Source organism: Fukomys damarensis, unplaced genomic scaffold, assembly GCF_012274545.1.
Source record: "Fukomys damarensis isolate Sample0158 unplaced genomic scaffold, DMR_v1.0_HiC HiC_scaffold_23, whole genome shotgun sequence".
Taxonomy (NCBI): domain Eukaryota; kingdom Metazoa; phylum Chordata; class Mammalia; order Rodentia; family Bathyergidae; genus Fukomys; species Fukomys damarensis.
The window spans coordinates 30,271,819-30,298,401 of NW_022900935.1; the positions used below are offsets into that span (position 1 = coordinate 30,271,819).

General features: G+C 36.8%; 1 protein-coding gene across 4 annotated transcripts in view; it reads right to left on the bottom strand.

Moving 5' to 3' along the window:
• The window catches only part of Nrdc (nardilysin convertase), a 61,150-nt gene that overhangs the window by 3,269 nt on the left and 31,298 nt on the right, over nt 1-26,583 (bottom strand). For all 4 annotated transcript variants that reach the window (XM_010610309.3, XM_010610308.3, XM_033767554.1 and 1 more), the window contains 15 exons: nt 25,410-25,479; nt 22,375-22,452; nt 20,829-20,949; nt 20,688-20,746; nt 20,358-20,412; nt 17,573-17,677; nt 15,404-15,527; nt 14,806-14,892; nt 12,267-12,386; nt 10,137-10,188; nt 8,291-8,441; nt 5,479-5,606; nt 3,677-3,839; nt 1,993-2,024; nt 1,632-1,770 (listed from right to left, as the gene is read on the bottom strand). In XM_010610309.3, the coding sequence (XP_010608611.1) occupies nt 1,632-1,770; nt 1,993-2,024; nt 3,677-3,839; nt 5,479-5,606; nt 8,291-8,441; nt 10,137-10,188; nt 12,267-12,386; nt 14,806-14,892; nt 15,404-15,527; nt 17,573-17,677; nt 20,358-20,412; nt 20,688-20,746; nt 20,829-20,949; nt 22,375-22,452; nt 25,410-25,479 (1,484 nt within the window). The remainder of the gene's footprint in view (nt 1-1,631; nt 1,771-1,992; nt 2,025-3,676; nt 3,840-5,478; nt 5,607-8,290; nt 8,442-10,136; nt 10,189-12,266; nt 12,387-14,805; nt 14,893-15,403; nt 15,528-17,572; nt 17,678-20,357; nt 20,413-20,687; nt 20,747-20,828; nt 20,950-22,374; nt 22,453-25,409; nt 25,480-26,583) is intronic.

The window sequence follows — 26,583 nt, forward strand, 5'->3', positions numbered from 1 at the left end:
TTCAAGGCACTAATTAGGACAGCAGCAACTGAGGAAGATCATGAAGTCTAGCTCTATACCTCAAGTAGAGAAAAAATAGGAACTTAGGCTGCTACACGCAGGGATACAAACCAGCTGATACAAAAAAATACCCCAAGAGGCAGAACTCACACTTGGGGAATCTCACCCTAGAGAAATAAAATGAAAACAGGTGGGAGGCCCATACACAAGGTATAACTAGTATATCCCTAGTCAGCCCCTGGCAGAATCCTCCGGCAAAAACCCCTTTCTCAACTTTCCTACTTTACCACAGGAAGATGCTAATTGTCCTGCAAGCCCAGACTAACCAACAAATTTCCTGTTTCCCTTTAAGAGGGCTGCAACAAAACCAGTCAAAACTTCGTATCAATTTCTGATAAAAATGCAGTCTATGGTTTCCTCAAGGAAGTGCCTAAAGCGGATGCTAAGAGGTGACTGGAGGAAAGCAGCTCCAGATATATCTCAAAATATAAGATCTGGCTTGAACATGGGACACATACTCCTGTCTCAGATTTCAGGCACCTGGAAGCACAGTATTAAGGAGAGCTAGGCTATACCATCTGGAGTCTGAGACATGACAGAACCTTTAGAGGCAGGCAGCGGAACCACTGAGCTAAATCCCCGCCGGCCCAACAGAACCTTCAGAAAGGCCACAGACTGGAGTGCTAGGACACCTAGGGAAAGATAAAAGTCTGCCAACCTAGCTCCAGAACTGTGGATCCTTAACCAAAGGGCTCACTAAGAAAACCAGAGCAAAGCTCAACTTCATTAACAAGCCATCTGACACATGAGTTTGCTTCTGACTACAAAGTCAGGTCAGTGTCAGGATAAAACTCCAACCCAGGGCCAGAAACAGAGATAAAAGGATAAATAAATTAACGATAAGGCCACGCCACCCAAAGCCCAGACCAGGGCCGTCACAAAATCTGATAAGAAAGTAATTTCTGTTTGCTAGGAACCCAGGGCCTTCATGGAGCCTATGTGAGCCCCGAGAGTCTGAAAAGTCAGGGACCAGGTTAGACAGGTATAAGTACAGAGAAGATCCACAGAGGCTAAAAGACGCCATGAGCCAAGTGAGACTTGTAAAGCACTTCCTCATTTTTAAACACCTTGTCCTTCCAGAGCAGTGTGGAAAGAACACAGAGCCTGTGAACTGAAGAAATACATTTGAGACAAAGCAAATGAGGGGCTTGGAACCTTAGATTTACTATCCATAAAACAGGCAATAAACCTTTTTCTCTCAGGTCCTTTAAAATCTTTGTAATGGGTTATTACTGTGTTTGCTTGTACACTGATGGCTTAGTTAGGTTTACTTTTGTCTCTTTCAAAATTCTCCTTTTAATAATTTACTGCTGCCTGGAGTTCTGTCAGGGCAGCACCTAGGAATTTCCATCCATACTTCAGGACCTGTTTCTCTAGATTACTGGTTAGTTGATTAATAAAGCAGTACCTCTTTGAGATTGAAAAAGGAACCCTTTTACTGCGTGCAACAATTTTTAAGTGCAGTCCTTTCAGACAACACACGGCCCCGTGCATAAAACTGAACAGTGGACCCTTGACAGTCACTGGGCTTTAGTGGCCATAAGGATGGCCACACCGTGGTGCCAACTGACCTGGTAGTACACAGTGACTTCTGAGTTGGCGTCACCCTTGTTCAGGGCTTTCACTTTGCATAAGTGGTGGCCACTGGGCAGCTCCACCACCTGGAATTGCACAGGCATCTCCTGCTCCAGGGGCACGAAGTTCAGCTTGCTGCAAAAGAATCAGCACTTTTATTCTCTCACCCTCAGTCACAAACTGAAGAAGCTGGGCATTCTACCGTCCCTCTTAAGTTGCTTTGTTTACATCAACTTCAAAGAAATCTACCATGGATAATATTTCAAATGTGGGTTTAATAACAACAGAGATGTATGTAGCTTAAGGCCCTCTTTCTGGTAAGAAAACTCCCCACAGAAAACTCAAACCAGTACTTACTCAACAACGTATTTCAGGAAATCCATAGATTCCTAAGCAGCAAGATAAAAACCACATTAGTCCTTGACATTATTGTCACCCAGAACTATGTATCACTGATTTTCTAATTTCTTAGAACACTCTGGATAGCATTAGAAAAGAAACAATGTCTGTCACCTGGAAAAATCACTGATTAGGCTAATCCTTTACTGATTCAATACTTATTCTGTTAATTAAATACCAGGTGACTTCACTGAACAGCTCCTCGGCTGCTTCCCTGGCACTCTACTTACTATACAGTCAAGCATCTTCCCCCACTGGGTCAAACTTCCTTGTCCAGTGTCAGTTTATCTACATAGGCTGTGCCTTCTATGGCAACTGGGACTGTTTAAAACCCAGGTCCAAAGACAGAGCCTGGAGAGAGTGAGCATTAAAACAGCACTTATCCCAAGTGAATACATCCTCTTGGCTCTCTCCAGACATTTTTCTTATCTACGTAATAGAAAACAGAAGGGCAAGCTCATCTCTGAAGCGGTTTCTCTTGGGGCATCTCATAGTGCTGAGTCCTTGGGAACAACCTGCTTTGTCCTCCCACTGCACTATCCTTGCTCTTTTTCCTAAGGGTTGAGACTGAAAATACTTTCTGTAAGCAAGACAGAAAGAAACTAAGGATAGGTTTGGGTTTGGGAGACAAAAACATGGAGGAAGGAGAGGACAGCAGGTACAGTTTCAAGAGTGACTATAATTTCCTAAGCACTTCTTTTTTATTTGGCCTAACCTCAGGCTTCATGTTTTTTCATTTAAAGTTTATCATTTTGACCATTTTCTTAAAGTATACAGTTCAATGTCAACTATATTCACACCACCATGTAACAGATTCCCAGAACCTTTTTCGTCTTGTAAAACCAAAATTTATGTCCATTACACAACTGCCCTCTTCTTCTCCCCACCCCCACCCCCTAAAATCTATCACTGTAAGACATAGTGTTTCTATGAAGCTACTTTAGATACTACATAGCAGGGGAATCATATTTCATTTAAACTTTTGTAATAGCCTCAGAATGGACTGTATGCATTTCTTAACCACAGATCTTAAATCCCTCAGTGGTTCTCCATGTGGTACAAGATAAAGTCCCAGCCCCTTAGCTAGAGGAAGCCTGACTTAAAGGTTCTGGCTATGTCTGTGTATATCCCTTACCATTCTCCTTCTCCCACTCTACCCCGCCACACCTTTTTTGGGAGGGAGGGTGATGGTACTGGGGATTAAACCCAAGAGCATTCTACAACTGAGCTACCTACTAGCCATTTTTATTTTGAGAGAGGGGCTAAACTGCCCACCTTGGCCTCAAACTTGCAATCCTCTCACCTCGGCCTCCCGAGTAGATGGGATTACAGGCATGGGCCACCACACTCAGCTCTTTCCTTTCATTTTAATCTCTACTTAAACTATTTATGCTTTCACAGATGATCTTCAACAAACATAACAAGCATACACATGCCAAGGCCATTTCACTCAAAGTCATAAACACTAGTCGTCTTCAGAGAAGAAAGTTGCTGAGCATCGGAGGGGCTAGGTTCCCTCCTCGTCAGAATATGATAATGCTGGCTGACCAGAGCTTCCCCTAGGAAAGAACTAATGCAATTCCAGTCTTTAAGTGTATTCAGGCCCACTTACAATAACAGAAACAGAGTATCTCATACTTACAGTGCTTGTGACATTCCCTTGTACCAGGCCCTCAACAAAGAGCTCCGATTTGAACTCTCTGACGAAGCTCAGCAGAGACTCAAGGGAAAGGCCATCCATCAAAGCCCGGTACTTGTCAATCATAGACCAACGGGCATACTCCAGGATTAAAAGTCGCACATCTCTTTACAGGGGAGAAAAAAACTCCAATGTTTTGTTGCAAGAAATGGATCCATAAGAGTAAGAAAATATTTGGTCAAGTTTATACAGCTGACGTGTTATTAAAGAAAGAATTTCTATCACAACTTAAGATGGGCAAACAATGTCATAACTGCAAAAAAATAAATTTTAAATTACACACCAAATTTTTAAGTAGATTTATTCCCCAGTACAGTAATGTATTTACCTGCTTCTCAGTTGCAAAGTAAAATATTTCATAGGCATTTCTGGGTGAGTCAAGTTTACCCAGTCATACACCAATTTAAAATTGCTATGCTGTTTGAAATCTCAATAACATAATTACTGGAGGGCACTATTATGGTTGTCTGTCACTGCAAGGACCATATAGTCTAGGTAATCGCTGCAGTTCTGAATCAGACTAACTTCACTTTCATCTCCAAACTGCCCTCCAGTCCCCCCATAATAAGCTGACTGAACTTGGCAAGTTACCTGAGACTTTCTTCATATGTATAACAAGAGAAGTAACAGTGCCTACTATTCACAGGGGTCTGGAGTAAATTAAAGTTATAAATGAAGTTCTTTGAATAGATCTATAGAGATATTAATCTTCAATAAACAGATGTATGATTATTCTATGACATTCATAAAGTAAATTTCAGAAGTTATTTTAATAAGACAGTATTTAATAAAGTAGTATTTTCATAAACAAAGCAGTATTTAGAAGTTATTGGATGCAGAGGGCCATTCAAGAGCTTTTCATCATCATATCAACAGTTGCAGACAATTCTTCTTTCCAAATTGTATTTGATTACTAGTTTTTACAACTTTTTGTGATCAGATGATCAATTATTACACGCCTAACAAGTAAAAGGTAGTCTTCTTCCTTTGCTTTCTAATTCTGATAGTTTGTGATCCCATTATAAGTGTGTCAGAGCAGGTCCTCTGTAGATTATGTTGTTTGTTCACCATTTATAGATGCTCAGCAAGGAGGTCAACAGAGGTGGTGAGCCATGTGCACAAAGGGTTGTGTCCGCCAGAGGACTTTCCTGTTCTTCCCAAGGTTTTACCTGCTGACAGAGGGTACCCCAAGGGTACTCTGATTCACACAAAGGTATAGGCTACAATTAGTTCTGGGCTACAGGAACAATAAGCTCTGATGGGAGGGCAAGGGGGATGCCTATGAGCAGAGATCTAGGCATTAGCATACAGGCCATGCAGCTGCCTTCTTGCTCTCTCCTGGAACTTTACTTGAATTCTGGATAGTTAAGGATACCAGGTAAGTGACACGTAAGCAGTTTAAGTCAACTACTCATCATATCAGCCAACACTAATATCTCCAATACACAATTTTGGGCTATACTCAGGCATGTTTTAACTATTAACTTACAAAGTAAATTGTAAATTATTTAACTATTCACAAAGAGAAACACTTCATTTTCAGCCTCTAAGTATAATAGGCTGTTTTCAGTCCTATTCACAGATGTCTACTGGCGCTGGGTTTAGAGAGCCTCTAACAAACTACCACACAATTTCAACATGTCTGAAAATAACTGCTGGTATTCCAGCTTCATCTTTCTTATTGCCCCCAGGAAGTCAAACAGCTTTAGTCCCTCAAAATATAAACTGGTCCCATATATACGCACTTGGCCAGAGTCTCAGGCTTGATAAGGATGTTGAAATAAGTCTTCTTCAGCTGCTCAGTTATCATGGTAAAGACAGCTGGTGTGGAACTGAACTCCGCTAAGTAGTCAATAATGAGCTGAAATAGTAGCTGAAAGGAAAAGAAGCACTTTAAGCAGCAAAGCATAGAATCCACTAAGTGCTGGGATGGAAAATGTCTCTTTTTGGTTTTTACCAAGCACCCAGGAGGGTACTAGGTCTTGTAAGGATCACAAAAGAAGTATTAATGACTAAAAGAATCTTCAGGGGTCAAAATCCTCCATAACAAATAAAATGTAAAAGCCTCGATATCTGTCAAATTTGGAGCAATGACCCTTCAAATATTTTTTTCTTCCAAATGAACTTAAAAATAATTTTATCCAGCAATCCCACCACTCCAAAATGTGACTTTAACTGAAAGGACATTATATATTAATTTTAGAAGTAACAATTTTATATCAAGCTTTCTTACCCAGAAACATAATGAGCCTCGCAAAGTCCTTATTTGCTTCAATAAGATTTACACTTTTCTTTAGACAGATCCTATATTTTTCGTATTTATTCTTAGGTGTTTTATTGTTTCTCTTAATATTGTAAATGGGATATTTGTTTACATCCATTACCAAGTGGTTATTGTTACTACAGGGAAAAAAGCCACTGACTGAAACACTGACCTCAATAGCTCTTAGGTTTTCTAAGAACACAATTGTATCTACTGAAAAATATTTTATGTTCAAAAAAAGTTTTTATTATTTTTTTCATTTTACTGTACTAACTAGAACCTCTAAAACAATGTTGAATAATAGCAGTAATCATGGGCTATCTTGGATTTTTCCTGATTTTAATGTTTAGTGGTTCATCATTTAATGTAACATTCCTGTTTTTTAATTGATTTTGTGTGTAACTGTCCTCCAGGATTCCTTTTTACTAGAAATAACTCAAATTTATTGACTTTTTAGCATTTATCACTATACTCATCTAGTGATTCTCCTGTGATTAGATTCATGTTATAAGTTAGATTCATTCATCAACTTCCTAATTCTGAACAACTCCAGCATTCCTGGTACCTTGTCCATGGAGAATATAGATCCTTGCCATATTGTTGGACTTAATTTTCAAATTTTTAGGACATTTGCATCTATATTCTATATGGAAAATCAGTCTATTTTTCCATACATAAATGTATATGTTGTTTCATTTTTTAATATTAAGGCTACAAAAACATAAAATGAAAAACATGAAATTTTTTGCTATGGTTTCTATTTTTTAAAACTTTTCCAGGTAATTCCAAAACATATTCCCCAAATGGCAAACACCATGTTAGGCTTTATTCTGTTTGAATCTTAAGTCACATCACATTTAGGCTTTTGAAGGTGGGCAGAAGTAAAACACTCCCATCATCACTTTTCCTAAGTGTTCCCAGGAAGACGCCCTTCCAGGAAGAGTGGGGCAAGGGGAGAAAGGGTACAATTATATTCTGCATTCCTGCCAAGATGGAGGCTATCACCTCCTAGCACAAGTCTCATTTCTGGAAGGTTCTTTCCTCTATGCTTTTTTCTGGTATGAATCCATTTCCCCAACCCTTCATACAATATATATTCTATTCAAGAAGGCTAAATATAAAATCTATTGTTGGGTACATATTATTTTACTTGTTATTTATTTATAATTTTTGTTTGAGACAGGGTCTCACTATGCAGTTCAAGCTGGCCTTCAACTAACTCATTATGTAGCCCAGGGTGACCTTGAACTCATGGCAATCCTCCTGCCTCAGCCTTCTGAGTGCTGGGATTACAAATGTGCCCCACCATACCCAGCTTTACTGGCTATTTAGTGACCTTCACTCTCAGCTAGCATCACATATTATTTATCCTTAGCTTACGAGGTTTTTTACTAAGTGACACTAGAGCACATTCCTCACCAAGACATAAACTATTGAAAAGATATAGGCCCTATCTCTAAAAGGCTCAAAACTTCGGAGGCAAAGAACACATACAGATATCCCTGTTCAACAACTCACCTGCTTAACCACTGTTTGGACTTACGACAAACCACTTGGACTTCTCATCTTTTTTCTCTTTTTTTTGGTACAGCCCTGTACATCTGTTTAAAGAGCTTCAGGGGCCGGGGATTTGCTCAGTGGGTCTGCCGCCTGCCTTGCAAGCACAAGGACCCCAGTTTGATCCCCAGTACCACCCCCAAAATAAATAAAGAGCCTCAATGTTTTGGTATGGTACACCTTGTTTATACTGTAGTTTTTGCTGATTATACTGTATAGTATAGTTTTGCTCTATTGTACATCACAATACTGCATATAAGAGTTATACAAATACGGTAAAAGCAAAGCCATCAAGTTGTAGTTTCCCCTGACTTGCAGTTTCACTTCTTTGCTCTGAAAATTGTAACAAACACACCATATACAGTTCCTCATTTAGCAATGAATTCATTTAACAACCTAGCCACAGGAACAGAACTCGATCGTTAAATGAGGAATGTTTGTACTTGAAATAATGAAACAGCACAAGAAGAAAAAGTAGAAGCATATGAGTTCTATTCACATTTGTTATTGCTGTATGGCAAGAAACTTGGCGCAAACCATTCTAAGAGCCAGTGTAACTACAAAGAAAATGACAGCAAAGTGAAACTGAGCAAGTCAAAGACATGGGCTACACTGTACAACTGCTACTAATGGACAAAATACATAGCACCTCACATATAAGACTATGCTTGGTGCTACAGGGCCAACAAACTTAGATACAGCATCTTAAAGCTATAAGGAAAATAATATGTACTTACAGGTAGTTTGTGATTGAATCCTTTTGCTCGAATAATTAAACCATGTTCTCCAGCAACCAGTTTATATTCTAGCTGTGCAACATCAGCTTCATATGCTGGTTCCGCAAGGTTATGGGTAAGAATATTGACAAAGATATCAAAGAGGACCACACTGAAAAGTACAGAATCATTAATTGGCAAGATAGACACAGAATAAATTTGCTTCAATTTAGAATAAGAAATGTTACAAAACATATTAACTCCGTACTGCAGAATATAAAATTGTATAATAACTTGTTTTCAAGGTAAACCCAGCACTTAGGTTAATCAGGACTCAGTTTCAGAGACACAGCATAAAACTCCTACCTTTAGCAGCGTTTTTCAATCTTTTTCATGTCATGCACACACAAATATGATAACAGCTATCCTGTACAATGAACTGGAATACACAACAGAGGCACTGGCCTCAAGGCTCTGGCTACCCTCCAATCTCAAGCTTTCTAACTAATAAATTAAATATAGGGCCGGGGATTTAGCTCAGCAGTTCGGTGGCCTGCCTCGCAAGCGCAAGGACCTGAGTTCGATCCCCGGTACAAAAAAAAAATTAAATATAGGAAGCTATGGGCCTGATGGCACACACCTGTAATCCCAGCACTCTGAGAGGCTGAGGCATGAGGATTCCAAGTTTGAGCCCAGCCCAGCCCAAATGAGTGAGACTGTCTCAAACAAAAATAATAAGTGGTGATGTACCTCAGTGCAAAGATCCTGGGTTAAATCCCCAGTACTGCAAAATAAATAACTAATATGAGGAAGGGAGGAGTATAATGCACTTTTTTTTTTAGAGTGGATAGTAATACGTTCTACTACTGCTTGTCATTTTTATATTGGAATTTACAGTTAAGTGGCAAAGGAAAAGAAGTGTACCATGGTATCCTGAGTACTTCTATGATGCATACACTTTTTTTTTTAAATTCATGACGTTCATTGGCACATTTTTAGGTATATAATATGACACTTGCCAATGGGAATTTGTACCTTTACATGATATATCGTGGTTATTTTTTCCCCTTTCCCCTGCCTTCCTAAACCCCTCTACACCTCCTCATTTACAAGGACTTTGTTTCTATTTTTTTCTTTCTCATATTTTTTCCTTTCCCTTCTTCCCTTTCCTCTACCCCCTCAACTTCCCCTTTGGACCTTTTCTTCCTATTTCATGTTATCTATCATACATTTTGGTCCTCGTTTACACTTTCAGCTTCTCACACCAGAAAGCTATTCAATATTTACACACGTTGAGTCCTATTTATTTCCCTTAGGAGTATGGCCTCACTGTGTATCCATTTAGCTATAAATGTCCCTAGTTTCTCATTCTTTATGACTGAGTAGTACTCCATTTTATATAAAAACCACATCTTCTTTATCCAATCACCAGTTGATGGATATTGGGGCTGTTTCAATACATGAACATTTTAGGCTCTCTAACCTACCACAATATAATCATCTACATTAAATACATAAATAACTTATAATTATACTTCTTGGCGGTCTTTAAGTACATGATCAGCAGATCCATCAGTCCTTGCTGTACACTAGGAGCTAACTCTAGGCTACCAGGAACACCAATCTATAAGGAACTCACTCTTTTGTAACTCTATGAATAACTTACACTGTGGGTATGTTTTACACATAGAGCCACAGTTTGATTTTAATGTTTGGTATTGATGTAAATAACTTGGTTGGATCACAGAAAAAAAAATGCAAATTGGCAACACAGCTTGAGTAATAAGAGAAAATGACAGAACAATTTAGACCAAAACAAGCAGTTTTTCAATAATTAATACAATTTTTTTAAAGGATTATTGCTTACTTTGCTGCAGATTTCTGTATCAAAGGTGAGATCAGATGGAAACGTATATAGGCTGAAACAAAAAAGAGCACAGATAAAATATGGAAGGCCAGAGGCCTCAAATATTTACATGATTGCTATTCTCCCCTTTTTCAAATTATGAATATATTATTAACCCTTACATTGTTATTCTTCTTTTTCCCCAACACATTACATGTTTATTTTTAAGGACTGTTTTTGAGGCAGGGTCTTCCTATGTAGTTCAAGCTGGCCTCAAACACATGATCTTCCTGTTTCCACCTGCTGAATACTGGGATTACAGACATGTGCCAACATGCCTATCTCCTACAGGTTTTTAAAAGGTAGAATTTACCATTTCACATAAAATGCCCTAGAAGGCGCACAGATACATAGACACACACATGGAAGGTCTATAAATACTCATATTTACCAAATGCTTCATACACATGGGCAAAATGTTTAGAGATGTACACAATAAAAACACTAAAGAGAGCCTGAAGATAAAGCTTAGTGGCATAGTATTTGCCCAGCATGCAAGAAACCCTGGTTCAAAACCCCAGCAACACATACATGCTCACATGCACACACAAGTAAAAGAACATTAAAGGAATATACCCAATGTTAACAGAAAGCTATGGTAGAGCCCTCTACTAGGGAAGTTAAATAAATGGTAAGAACAATTTTGAGTGCTGTAATCCCAGCACTCAGGGAAGCTGAGACACAGCATCCCAAATTTGAGCCCAACATGGGCAACTTACCAAGACTCTGTTTTGAAATTCAAAAATTTTAAAAGGGAGAGGGTGTGTGTGCTGGGGATGCAGGAAAGCCCTGGGTTCAATCCTTAGTACCACAAAAACAGAAAAAAAAATAACACCTTTTTTTTTTGGTACCAGGGCTTGAACTTGGGTCCTTGAACTTGAGAGGCAGGAGGTGGAAACACTGAGCTAAATCCCCAGCTCCAAAAGAACACTTTTTAAAATGTCTTGTAAGCTATTCAAGAAATTTCTGGAGAGCTGGGATGTAGCTCAGTGGAAGAGTGCATGCCTAGCAAACATCAAGCCTTGGGTTCAATCACGAGCACAAGAAAAAAAGAAAAGAAAGGAAGCTGTGGAAACACTTCAAAAAATTCAAGGAGCCTGGCACACTGGCACATACCTATAATCCCAGCACTCAAAGAGACTGAGGTAGGAGGATCGCAAGTTGCACCCAGCCTGGGTAACTTTGTGAAACCCTGTCTCTGGTTCAGTTTTGAAGGCCCTGAGTTTAATCCCTAGTATTGCCAAAAAACAAAACTCAAGAAAGTCCCACAGGGCTACAGTACAGCTGTGTTTGAGGTTTGGTGACCTGGGTGAAATGACATCCAAGAGCACTCAGCTTTATGATTCCAAGCTGCGTTAGTAAATTCCAATGCTATGCACAGAACAGAACATAAAAAAAGCAACATAGATATGAAAAAAGGAAAAAATAGGGAAAGGTGAAGGGAGGGCAGGGGGATGGGGAAAAAATAAGAACCAAGATGTATCATGTAAAGGTACACGATCCCAATGATGAATGCAACTGTATTATTTACCTTAAATGTACCAATAAACAATGAAAAAAAAGACTGACAAAACAAAACAAAAAAAGCAACATAGTCTGGGCCATAACCTTAAAGACAAGGACTCTTGAGGCTGTTTATACTATGGTTCCTTTGTGCTGAAAAGCAAAATGGGAGAAGGAAGCAGATGGGGGAGATCTTACATATATAATGGTGGATTTGGCTATCTACTGTATCTAACAATAATTTTCCTCACATAATCCTACTCTATCTCTTTTTAAAAACAATATTCCAATAAGACCTCTAATTCTTAAGATGGCCAAAGACCTGGTTCTGCTTTCATGTATCTGAAAGAAAAATATCTGAAAATAATCTTTCTAGGTTGAATTTTTGTGTCCTGGAAATTAGGATATAAGGATTTCTGTGAGAGTACAGGATCACAACAAGAAGTGGACAGGTAAGCCCAGAAAAGGTCCTCAAAAGGAAAAGGGGAGAAGGAGGTAGGCAACAGACACCAGGAAAAAAAGATGGCTATAAAGTGGAGAAAGGATTTTTTAATTATCTCACTCCTTGTAGGGAGTGCATCATATTACCTTTGGGGATTTTGAATTTGTTGTCTTTCCTATACCACAGGCAACCTTGTGGAGTATTCACAATTTTAACAGGATATTCTGTTTCAGGGCAATCAAAAGCCTTCAGCGTAAAGTCTGTGGCTAACAAAAGAAAAAAGAAATAATTCAATCAGTTATTTAAACAAGTTTCCCAGCAATCTGTTCTCGGTTTCAGAAGTCTGTTACTTTACTTTGTGGAACAAATAAACCAATTCAAATATTGTAGTACAGTGTATATGTGGCCTTAAACATACTCTGAAGATCTATAATTTCCCAAAAGTTGGTTCTGATCTCTACATTCTGTTTCATTTATTTTCTCAAACTATTTTAACTGTAAGAGAGACTTTTGGTCAGAGTAGTTGTACAATTACACACACACACACACACACACACACACACACACACACACAATGGACTTTTTTTTTTAATGAGACATAGCAAGCTATGTAGTACAGACCAGCCTTAAACTGTATCACAGGCTAGCCTTGAGTTTGTGATCCTGTCTCAGAAATCCTCCCAACTTCTCAGATTATAAGCATGCCTAGCTGAATATACTCTTTATTTTGGGGGGTAGGGTTTGAGACAGGGTATCACTATATAGCCTAAACTGGCCTCTAACTCACAGCAATCCACCTGCCTCAGCCTCCTGTGTGCTGAGATTACAGGCATGCACCACCACACCTAGCAATGAATATATTCTTGAATGAGAATGTCTTTTATCAATTCTATGAACATCTGGGAACTTCTGCTCAAAGAAAGACAAACTTGTCATTTCAGTTAATGAAAACAAACTGTAAAATCAACATGTACATGAGATAGCTAATTTAAAGAAAACTGAAAATAAAAGAAAAACTATTTTATTTTTTAAAACTTAATTGTTTAGCTAGAGCTGGACTGAACTTTCCAATATACACAAAACTTTTTAAAAGGATTTTTCCCCCATAATTGAGGTAAGATTTGCACAATATAAAAACAACCATTTTAAAATGAACAATTCGCCAGAGATTTAGCTCAGTGGTTCTGCCGCTTGCCTTGCAAGAGCAAGGACCTGAGTTCAATCCCCTGAACCAAAATAAATAAATAAAATGAACAACTTAAGGATATTAATACACTCAACAAGGTTATACAACCACACCACTTTTATCTAGTTGCATCACCCCAAAAGGAAAACTCATACCAATTAAGAGTTATTCCCTAATCTACCCAGCCCCTAATTATCATCAATCTGTGTTATCTTTATGGGTTACTTTAGGTATTTCATGTAAATGAATTCATATTTGACCCTTTGTGTCTGACCTCTTTTACCTTGGCATGGTATGTTCAAGGTTCATCCACATTATAACATGCATCAGTATGTATGTCTTTTCATGGCTGAATAAGATTCTAAACTATGTACATACCAGTTTGTCCATTCATTTGGCTACTTTTCCATCTTTTAGATACCATGAATAGTGCAGCTATGAACATGCATCTATATGTATTTATTTTGAGTGTGTGTGTGTGTGTGTATAGATAGATAGATGAGTGGAACTGGTGGAAAACAAGATGTGAGTAAATTACTGCTATAAACAACTGTAAATAGGGCTGGGGATTTAGCTCAGTGGTTCCACTGCCTGCCTTGCAAGTGCAGGGACCCGAGTTCAATCCCCAGTACCACCCCCAGAAAAAATCCAACAACTGTAAAATCTTTGATCTAGGCTCAGTGGGTTTCACTTTTTTTTTTTTTTTTTTTTTTTTTTTTTGTTTTTTTTTTGGTATCAGGGACCTTAGCACTTGCAAGGCAGGTATGGTGCCACAGAGCTACTTCCCCAGCCCTAGCTTTCACTTTTTTTTAACTATAATTCAGGTTAGAAATATGATTTCCAATGCAAGCTAGTAGCCAGACACATACACACATAGCACCTATATCAAACAGTTTTTGAAATAACACCCTTCCTATGTGCAGTTAAACATTTTGCTATTCTGTTCGCACTGCATTTTTTTTTTTTTTTTTTTTTTTTTTTTTGCAGGGAGTTAATGGGGATCAAACTTAGGACCTTACACCTGCAAAGCAGGCAGTGGAACCACTGAGCTAAACTCCTAGCCCTCTCACTGTTTTTTAATGCTTTCCTAACTCATTCCACTGACCTCAAAACACGTAACATTGATTTTACAACCTTCTAAAGGGTTGCAACGCACAATGTGAAAAACACTAGAAACAATCTAACAAGATGAAGACAATTCTTTCCTGAGAAAGGATCAACTATGATGTACAAGAAAAACCACAAACCTCCAAGCATCTCAAGATCTGTATTTATGTCCTGGTTCTGCCATTCACCAACTGAATAGTCTTGGACAAATCACTTTACTTTTCTGAATTTGTGTTTTCTTATTTCAAAAAGTAAGAAAATAGTAATACCCAACAAAAAATATTCTAAAAGGCAAACTCCTGTGGCACTTCGTAAAATATGATGTACTATATAGGTGCGTTTTGTTTTTAGTACATGGAGAGATTACGGACAACGATTGCTATTTTACTGACCTATGTACTTGTTTTCAGCTGGAAGATGAAGATCTGGATTTAATTCAAAATTACTCTTCCACAGTTCAGTCCAAGAGTGTTCAACATCTGTGAAGACAAAAAGGAAACTAATCAAACAAATAATACAATGTTCAGAATTCTCTTAACAAACTGTCAAATACCCTTCACAAATCAATTCTCCTATCTCAGGACCACTATTTATAAAATATCCAGGCAATCTAAATTTTTCAACTAAAAATGTGAACTGTTAGAAGTGCAGTGAAGACTGCTAGAAATGTAGAATCTCAGGTCCATCCAAATCCACTGAATCAGAATCTGTGTTTTTATAAGATCCTCAGGTGATACACATGCACAACCAGGTTTGAGAAGCACTTTCTAAATAAAAAAACAAACCATCTCTTCCCTCTAATAGCAAAAGAGCAAGATTTTTTCACTAACACATATAACAGAAAATAAACTTTCTCCCCAAAGTAATTTTGACTTCAAAGTGATCTTTTAGAAATACTCCCCCCAATGACCATCAGCAAGTTATTACAGAATAAAAATTCCCGGGTGAGTCAGATATGTCTAAATGTAAGACAGATGTTAAAATACATACCTTCTATGCTATACTGAGTGCCAAACCACTTCTCCTTGAGGTCACATTTTCCCTCATTAGCACCAGACAGTAGAACAAGATTTGCTTTTTGAGGAAGTAGCTGATTAAGGGCTTCAGCAATGACCTAATAAAGGAGGGGAAGGGGATAAGGGAAGACAGATGCACACAAGAACAATTTTAACCTAATACGTTTCTGTTAAAAAGGCAAAGTGACATTGTTAGACATCCCCAAAATCCCAGCATCTTGATGCTTATGAAACTAGCTGCAGTCCATGAACATCACTGGTTTTTTAGTGTCTTGAAAATTTTTTTCAGTCTCACTAAGGTATAATTACAAATACCAAAACAATGTGAAATAGGAAGAAAGGGGCTAAAGGTGATGGGAAAGTGGGAAGGGCAGGGGAAAGCTAATAAGGGAAAAGAAACAAAATATAAGAAAATAAAGAAATAGAAATGAAGTGTTTTTAAAGGGGGAGGAACGAGGGGCGAAGGGAGGGCAGGGACAATGGGAAAAAATGAGAACCAAGACCTGTCATGTAGAGGTACAAGATCCCAATGATTGTAACTGTACTGTATCCCTAGAATGTACCAATAAACGCAATGAGGAAAAAAAAACAAACAAATACCAAAGGTTTCTTTATGATGCTTTACAGTGCTCCCACATATTAACAGTGCTTGCAATAAAAACAGCTATCATCTATTTTATGTGCCAAGCAGTGTTAAGCATACTATTTCATTTAATCCTAAATATCTATTTTGCAGAAAATACACAGCTTTGGCGGTGAAAAGCTAAGTAATGCACAGGTTAAAGATTACATAATTCACCCAGAACAGCTAGAAGTGGCAAAGTGGATTTCTAACCAAGTTCGCACCTGATCCCAAAGGCTATGCTCTTAAAGTTCTCTCATACCACCTCAATAAAACGATGCCACTTTAGCACTTCCTTCAAAAAATCCTCCAAGCATGATAAAGACAAACCACAGAACTGTGTGTGTTGGGTTGAAATCCTATCACATAAACACCATTTCTTTGAGAAAAAAACAAAGGTGGTTCAGAAAAATAAAACACTCAAGCTCTTGGACACAACCATTCTAAGGATATGCCAACAATGTGTGGTTGTACCTCTTCCTTTACCTTTTCTCTATCCTTTTTAAAATCAGTAGTTTTGGAATAATATCCTTGGCCAAAGTGTTTCAGCTTTAGTATTAGTAATACATTGGGCCAGACAATTCTTTGTTGCAGGGCGCTGTCCTCTGCATTATAAGATGGTTAGCAGCATCTTGGCTTCTATCCACCAGATGTCAAAAACTTACCACACCCTGATCCTGTACTGTCACAACCAGAATGTCTCTAAGCACTGGCAAACATCCCTTGGGGGACAAATCACCCCTGGTTGACAACTGCTACCTTGTAAAAAGCAAGGGGTCTAATCCCAAGGGGCAGAGCAAAGACTCTAACTAGAGTGTGTGTGTGTGTGTGTGTGTGTGTATTTGCATGTATTATATATTATCTGTAGTCATGTGTTTGTAAATTTAGGGAATATTATATTTTTCTTGTAAATATTTTTAAGTGATTAAAAATTTAACAGTTCTAAGTTTCCAACTGAATTAAAAGGCAAGCTAAACAACCCTTTTAAGTATGCTTAGGAACTAAGCCAATAATACTTAGGTATTGCCTGAACTATTGTAGATGTTTCAACACTGGCAAAACTGTAAAAATAATACCTAAGAAGAGCTGATTTTGCTCTCTTCTATTACAATATAATCATAGGAGGAAGAAAAGGAATGAAAAGTGGTCAAGACACAAAATATGTATGCATCAGTTCCCCAAAAAGAATGTAATAATTATACCAAAAAATATACAAGGGCCAGGGATTTAGCTCAGTGGTTCTGCTGCCTGCCTCGGAAGCTCAAGGACCCAAGTTTGATCCCTGGTACCAAAAGAAAAACAAAACAAAAAACCATATATATATAGATATAGATATATATATATATATCCCAAATCACAAAAATCATGAGAAAGTATCCTTAAAACTAATGACATTTTAAAAACAAAGTTCTGACTAAAACAACCAAATTTTCTCCATTCTCATAATTCTTAAGTATAGCTCTGCAACTTTTTCACCCTGTTTTCCCTAAGAGCAAGTTTTAGAAGTACAGACTCCCTTACTTCTGGCTTGTATTCAAACAGAAGCTGATCTCCAGTGAGGAAGTCCTGCAGTGGATACAGTTGCATGTTTTCACACATGTTTTCCACATACTCAACTGGATCTGTCTGTAAAGAGATAAAATTATTTCAATGAAAATCTACTGTCATCCTTAACTTGCCACAATACATATATATTTTTTCAAGAAACCAAAAAATTCTGAACAGATATAACCAAATATAATTGCAGCTTAGCAATGCAATTCTCAGAAACCCAAGAAAATATAGCTAGAGCTGCCATCACCATGTGTGTGTTTGTATGTACATATGTCTTACTGGGGACAGAACCCAGGGCCTTTGCACTGAGCTACATTCCCAGCCCTTTTTCAGATTTTTTAGTTTGAGACAGTGTTGCACTAAGTTGCCTGAGCTGGGCTCAAACTTGCAATTCTCCTGCCTCAGCCTCCCAGAGTGCTGGGATTACAAGCACCACCATGCCTGGCTTCTTAAGGAGCATACCTTCACACTACTCTAGCTCTCATCCTGAGAACAACCCACTAGATTCTAGTTATGACATGGTCTCTTCATGAGAGCAGTTACCATCCTGAACTGTGGATGTTTGCCTGTCAATTACTGCACACGACTGTGAGGTGAATAAAGACAGGGGACCCCCTCACTACACAGGACTATCAACTACTTGTAATCACGAGTCAATTCAAACTATGTCATTAGATAAAAGTACTAAGAAGTAGAGAGTGGAATAATGGCTAACAGAGGCTGGATGGTTAACAGGTACTTGGGTACTATCAATTAGGAAGAATAATTTGTAATGTTCTGTAGTCCAATAGGATAACTACAGTTGATAACAATTGATTGTATATTTCAAAATAGCAAAGTGTAGCTTTTGAATGTTTTCAACACAAATGACAAACATCTGAGCTGATGTACATGCCAACTGTCCTGTTCAAGTACATTGTATACAAGTATTAAAATCTTACACTGTGCCCCATAAATATATATAATTACTATGTGTTAATTAAAAACAACAGCATTCTAGAAGTTATATTAATCAGTATATTATCCATTTAAAACTGAAAGAGGGCCAGGGATTTAGCTCAGTGGTGTTCCGCCTGCCTTGCAGGCACAAGGTCCTGAGTTTGATCCCTGGTACCGAAAAAAATAAATCACTGAAAACCGAAAGAATAACAAGTTCTGTGACCTATGAAATGGAAATAATTTTCTAGAAAATAAGAATCAATTCAAGAACCTCTTTGAACATCCAGATACTCAGAATCTTAAATAGATCCTTCAGAAACCAAGCGGTTCTGTTTTGGAAGGAGTTGGTAAGTATCGCTCACAGAGGGGTACAGAATGGAAGTAAAATAACAAAAAGTTTATTTCGTTGATAAGAGTCAATCACACCTAAAAGCAGTGCCAGGAACGATGATGCACTGGGTTACAACTCTTTCTTTTACAGGGTTTTACAGCCTTTATCTCATTCAAGTGGTTACATTTCACAGTTCACACTGCAGATACACAAATCATGGCCACAAGACAGTTAAATTTCAACAAAGATGTAGCACTTCTTTGCTGTTAGAGGACTTTACCTTTAAGATTAGTCTAGCTATCTATTCTAGCCCAGGGGAAGGGGGCATTCCTGATCAGGAAAGCAAAGTTAACAATGGTTCTTTTCATCTTGACCTTTACAATCATGTGGTTTACAAAACTTTGGAGTTGGGGAGTGGGGTATCTTCATGTGCCCTGTTATCTCAGGATGAGCAGATTTCTCATTCAGTGGTTAATGCAAATTCTGAACTAAACAAAGCAAAATGCTGTTAGGGACAGCAGAAGTCATTCTACATTTTGACATTTCACAGGTTTTTTTGCTATTTACAGTTTTCTCTATCAGTTCCTCTCACATTTAAATAAAGAGGAAATGTACTCAAGAGATTGATTAGGCGATTTGTCCGAGGTCACACAGTGAGTGGCAAAGCAGAGTTCGCACTAGAACTCTTGCCTCCTAATGTATCTGCCATGTTCTCCACACACAACACTAGCCCTTTATCAGACATAGTTTGTTTCTCCTCTAATGGAATGTAGAATAAAAGTGAGGGGAAGAAACATTTGTGGAGATTCACAGAGACCAGAGATATATATTGTCTACTACACTTTCAGATAAAAATACAAAAAGAAAAAAGTAGGGGAAGATTTGCTGCTAACTTTTCCCTTCACTTTCGGAAATATTCACATCATCACTACATTCACTCATTTGGGTTCCATGTGTATCAGTCTACTTCCAGGGTTAGCAGCTTTTCTGTTTCAGAGAATAAAATTTATAGTTCCTTTTCAAATGACTTATTTTCAAGTATATAAAGCACATTACAATGAGAGTTGACGGTACCTGGCAATTTAATTTTTGTGACCTTGCCCGCATACTCTTAGGCCTCCCTAGTAACTACATGGAATTACTGTCAATTACTTTGTAAAATATCTTCACAGTATTTGAATTCCCTATCAAATACCACAGCAAGCTCTCCATGGATGTGAATCAAAGTGATAGACAAAGTGATTACATAAATAACTGTGACACAACACAAGCTATGTCATCTATCTAATCCTGTCATTGTTACTCAATATTAAATACTCAAAAAGTTATTTTTCAGATAGCCTCAAGGCCATCTTGAGAGTCATATGACCGAGAGTAGCAGGATTAAAACTCCAACAACACTTCCAAAATGAGGACCAATGTCCACAGACTAGTTTCAACTTGGTCACAAATAACATTCAAAAAGAATCTGACTTCCAATACCTGTTCTTGGTAATGAAATTCATTGTCCTCAATTTTCTGAATCTCTTCAAAAATTCTGTGAAAAAGAAAGTGATAATTAGAATACCATATATATTAAAGTTTCTCAACATAATCATCAATGAGAAAAGACATGCATAAAAATAAAGGGACTGCCAACTAAAACCTTAGTGTCTATGTACACACACTGGGATGAAGACACAGAGCCAGTAAAGGAAACAAAATAGAAAGTAACTGAAAAACCATCCTGCAGGACTAAATGCCTATTAGCAGCTTGAAGGCTAAAACACATAAGGATTGACTCCTGGCTGCATTCTAAGCAGTATTTATTACCTTTTTTCTGGGCCTAGCTTCTGCAGCATTTTTAAATATTGAAAGACGGTATGAGCAACCTGCAAACAAAACATCTAGTTACTCTTTGGCATAAAATTATGCATAATATTAAAGAAAAACAACTCTATTTTTATTATTTACCTCATAGAAATGTTCATAACCTTCATCAGTCAGTGTGATAGAAATGCTAAACACTGAATAAGTAGAATTTTGCTCAAATCCTGTCTCACCATTTCCACCAAACAATGCAAGTGCCCAGCACCTACAGTTGGGAAAAATTAATCCAATCAGTACCTTGACAGTCTAAATACTTCAAATTAACAAAACAGAATTTCTATGTAAAATTAGAAAACCTCAGCTTTTCATGTAAATGTATACTGTGTAAACGTAAAAGTAAGTTTCAAAATACAAATTTTTAAAACACAAAGCCTCCCAAAGAATTGTAGGATATCTAGGAATCAGAAGGAAGTAACAGCCACCTTTGTTTATATGAAAGAGTGATAAATACTGCAACAGAGTATAACATTAAATGAAGCCAAAATAATTGCTGTGAAAGAAAGCACTACAAAAAAAGAACAGGGTTCTTGGAAAGTGTTTGGCTTATCATTTGATCTTGTTTCCTAGAAGAAGCCTTAAAATACAACTAATACATCCCAATGTAGAATGGCAATGATCTCTCTCAGGCTATCAGTTCTATCTGAGACTATCACTTAGGTTATCTAAGAAAGAAACAATAAGAGTAGATGTTTTGGAAAAACGTAAGGGAAAATGACACCAAAATGAATAACGTAAAATAAGAATGTTTAGTGCAGTTCAGTGACTTAAAAAAATTTGCACATCACAAAGCACATCATATATAAATTATAAAAGGTATATATTATCATTAGTTTCTTTTATAATAACTCTGCCTATTTTCTTTGATTGTTCTATTAACTCAAAGTACTTCTTTAAATTTCTCAACTATTGTTTTATTCTCAAATTACATAGTGTAGGAAAAAAAATCAAACAAGGAATTACTATAATGTCTTAGTCATAGATCTTAAAGTTCAATTTTAATTATTTCACTGTAGTAACTTACACAGGTGCCAGAATACATCAGGACACAATGTGCATTAACCACTGCATACACTGTTCAGGGTCTCACATTTTTAGAACAACTGATTTACATGCTGAAATTTTCATTAAAATTTCCCCTTTTAGCTGACAAAGCCTGGAAATCCACAGCATTTAAATGAATGACTTTTAGGGCCAGGGATGTAGCTCCAGCAGTGCCATGCCTGCCTGGCAAGCACAAGGTCCAGAGTTCAATCCCTGATACCAAATAAACAAATAAATAAATAACTGACTGACTTCTTTACTATCTAATCAAATCCAATTTCCTGATGAGAGCTCACCATTTTATGTAATTCTGGAATTTATTAGTTCTACTTATAATTTTTGTAATTTTGTGTACATTTACTTCCAACAGGGGCAAAAAGTTAGCTCATAAGAAAATATAATAACAGCCCTTAAGATAACCTAGGTTATCAATATGACTATAATTAAGCATTAGACTGTAAGCCTCCTGGCAGGTAAAGCAAAACAATGAATTAGGTACCAGTTACTGTCCATTATTTTTCAGGATAAAAATACTACATATACTAAAAATACTAAATACACTAAAAATACTTAATAATTGAATACTTGCTTTTTTCTAAGATAAGAAAGAATGCTGCCTTTGCCTTCATGTCCAACCAGCCAGGAGATATAATGAAGTGGCTTCACCCTTTAAAAAAATTTAGAGGTCAGAAGAAAAATGTATAAATACATTAGAAAATCTTACCAGTAAAACCACCATATTTGAGAGTAGAAACTTATTCTCACATAAGTCCATGAAGTGTGAAATTATAATTAATTAAACAGGAAAATAAAAACAAGAAATAGGATAAATTACTCCACCTGAAATCACTGAATGAATACAATCATTTTAAAATTTAAGGCTGCCATTTTGCTTGGACACCAAACATCTCCTTTCTTAATAAAATCTTTAATTTTTATTTCACTCAAAATAGAAATGATACAAATTCTTTATTATTTTAGAGCCTAGTACAGATATGAATCACTCTATGGACAAAAGCTTTACAAAAGCTTTCAGTACTACATCAGGCTCATGATAAAGCAAAATGTGTTGCTCTAAAAATTGAAAAATCCAGGTTCTAGTTTTCCTTCAAGTGTGTAAGTAAGGACCTTGAGCAAAAGACACAATGTCCCTGCAATTTTCTTTTTCTCTTCACTTGCCTATCGTTTTCAGGTAGCTGGGAATGGTGGTACATTGCTGTAATCCCAAGACTCAGGATCACAAGTTGGAGGACAAGCCTGAGTTACACAGCAAGATCCTATCTTAAAAAACCAAAAACAAACCAAAAATACCAGGCAAGCCCAAAGACAGTTTCATGTTTTTAGTTTTTGCAATATTCAATTGAATTCAAGGTCTTCTGCACAGAGGTACATCCCAGCCAATGTATATATTTTGAGACAGGGTCTTACTAAATGGCTAAGTTGCCCAAGGTGTGTTCAAACTTGTCACCCTTCAGCCTTAGCCTCCCGAAGTTCTGGGACTACACGAGTGCAACACTACGCCAGCACATATTTTTATCATGTAATGAGCTAAGAGATTGAATAGTTGGATATGTTCTTCAAATCATTTTCTCACTAGCTTCCACAGTAATTTTAAAAATGTATTCCTATCAAAACAAGAATACAAAAAAAACTGAGTTAGAAAATCTAATTATGTTTAAAAAACTTAATTTAGTAACTTTTTTCCTAATCAATCTATTAATTGATTTAGAGATGGGTTGGACATCTCTAAATTATTATTAATTGATTTAGAGATGGGGGACAGTCTCCTTATGCTGATAAGATACACCTGAAATCTCTGGCCTCAAACTATTTTCCTGCCTCAGCTTCACTAGCAGCTGAGACTATAAATAGGTGTCACTGCTCCCCAAAAAATTTAGTAAATTCTTGAAAATTAAGACGCAGTGTTACAATTTCAACTGTTTAGTAATCCTCAAAGCTCACACTACATTATTTGAAATGTAAACTGAATTATATTTATATTAAGACCGGAAGAGAGGAATAAAGTAGCTAATGAATGAGCCCAGCTAATTATATAATTGCATATGAACAAAGTTAGCTGTACTTCATTCAATAACTCCAGAGAGATAAATATGTTGCTTTTTAAAAAATGGCTCCCCATAAAAGCTAACTTATGAAGAGTTTATATATTTAGAGATTCAAAATGACTCATATTAAAACAAACAGTTTATAAAAAGAAAATTAATGAAAGCAAAATGTTAATAGTTTTTGGAAAAGAAGCTTGAGTAGCTTTTCTGCTTTTCAGTAATTTTCAAACTTTCCATAAAAAACTATCTTAACAATCAAGAAGATAAACAAGGCTCTGCTAGTACATATAGTATAATTCTATTTCCATTAAAAAAGATACGCTTTATATTCAATATTTTAATGCCTAAAGAATACAAAAGAAACTCTTAATGTTAGACGTATTTTGGGGACAGGGACCTAATACAAAGGAAGCAGAACTTCACTTTCTGTTTAATGCCCTTTGTCTTATTTTAACATTTTTAAATAAAAATTGCAAGCAAACCTAAACATGAGTAATTTTAGTATTTTTTGAGATATTCATAACTAGATAATCAGTGTATGTTACTTTTTTTCTATATTAGCCTTCTACCAAAAGCAGACAATATACAATTTCTCTGCCTTCTTACTGGAAGCACATTGTTCTTGTTAACTTTAGGGGACTTGATTGCTGAATATTCTAACAAATCACAGAACTTATTTTTTAAACTGAGCTCAAACAAAACATGTAATTTCTTTCCTTCTGCTTGTGTCTTCATTTTTTTGGTTTAGTAGGAAGTGGTTTACTTTTTGATCAGTTCACTTGCACTTTTCATTTGCATTTACTTATAACTGTACAATACTTATAGGTATTTACTGATCTTTACTGCTTGGACCAAGTTGTATTGTTCATATTTAGATAAAACTTAAATGCTTTCCTAATTTATATAAATCTGCCATAACTCATAGCAATAAATCCTTGGGACTTACTAGAAGCTATTTAACTTTACATGTATGGAGGGTGGGTACTACTGGGAAATGAACCCATAGCTCCTTTCTTTTCCATCTAGCTATCCATCCATCCATTTATCCATCTCTATCTCCCTATCTATCAGTACTAGGGACTTAACTCAGGACTTTCACACTAAACTACACTCCTAACCCTTTGTTTTTTATTTTGAGACAGGGTCTCACCAAGTCACCGAATTGCCAGGCTGGGCTTGAACTTGCCATCTTGCCCCAGCTTCTTAGACTGCTGAGCTTACAGGCATGTACCACTGTGCCCAGCTTCAATTCTACTTTCAAAACTTCAAAATATGTGGTAGCCACTACCAAGTAAATCATATTTTTCTACTACAAATACTAAAGAAAATAACTACTAAAGTTAGCATTTACACTAAATAATTTTAGATACTCAGAAAGTAGTCAATTATAAGAAAACTCTAGTTTTTATCCCTAAGGAGACAGTAAAAAACTTAGAAAATCTAGGAGTAAATTCCAGATTGCCACACGTGTTTATAAATTCAGAACCTCTATTTAGAAATCATCTAGCATCCTTCAAAAATATGATTCTCACTCAGTATCCAATGAAGTAAATCTTACCTGTAATGTTGCTGTTGAGGGGGAAGTGCCCATGTGATGGTCAGAGCATGAATTTTTCTGATTGGAACAACTAAACAGAAATATTTTCCACAAGAACAGATATAAGTGTGAGAAACATGGAGACATAACTTTTACTCTAATACCTTTTAAAAAGAAAATTCAACATATTTCACACTCTAATAAACAGATTACATAAATGTAATCATTAGTTCAAAATGCCAATTCTCCAATTTGAATTATACAATTTTTATAAATTTTGTTTCTTAGGTAGAAAGGGCATGGATAAAAGAACTATGACAATTATTAAATGCTGCTACGGACAGACCCCTACTTTAAAGATAGGATAAAGGACTAGAAATTAAAGAGATGAAGGAAAAATTCCAACCCTACCACTACCTTGCTGTATGTGCTGATATAACCTAGAGAAAATCAGTTGAATTTAAATATTCTGGAATTTCTCTTCTCATGGTAAAAATTTTTCCTAATACAACTGTATGATTCTACAATAGGAAATCTAAAGACAAAAATAAATAAATAAATAAAAGAACAGAAAATAAATTGTCTCTGGAAAGAGATGGCTTAAGAGGACAGAGCTAGCTGCAAAAAGGGTGTGCTCAGTCCCTGATCAACTTGGAAGAGAGCAGAGACTGGCAGTGGGGCAAAGGAGGAGAAAACACTTAATCAGGAAAAAGAGAAAAAAAATATTTTGAGGTAAAGAGAGTAAAGGGAAATAGTGAATTAAGAATGTTGGGGTAATATTTATATGGGTAACTTTTAAAGTAAATTATAGCACGATCACACATAGTGGTTCATTGTATAGTTATTACAAACATGATATTAAATGTTTTAAAAGGAGAAAGAAGTATATGTATTTTATAATCTTTTTATTTTCCTTAGTACATGTTTGCAGTACATAATGACTACACTCATCATGGGGAGGTGGTTCATGGGTACAATACTTAATTCTGTTTACTTTCCCTTCCCTCCTGCTTCCCTCCCTCGCTTAGCTAAGCTTATTCTGTAATGTTAGGACAATATACCTATAAAAAATCAGGTGGAAATTTGCCAAAAATGACTTCTCTTGGGCCAGAGATTTAGCTCAGTGGCTCCACACCCGCCTTGCAAGTACAGTGTTGAGTTTGATCCCGGGTACCACAAAAAAAAAAAAAAAAAA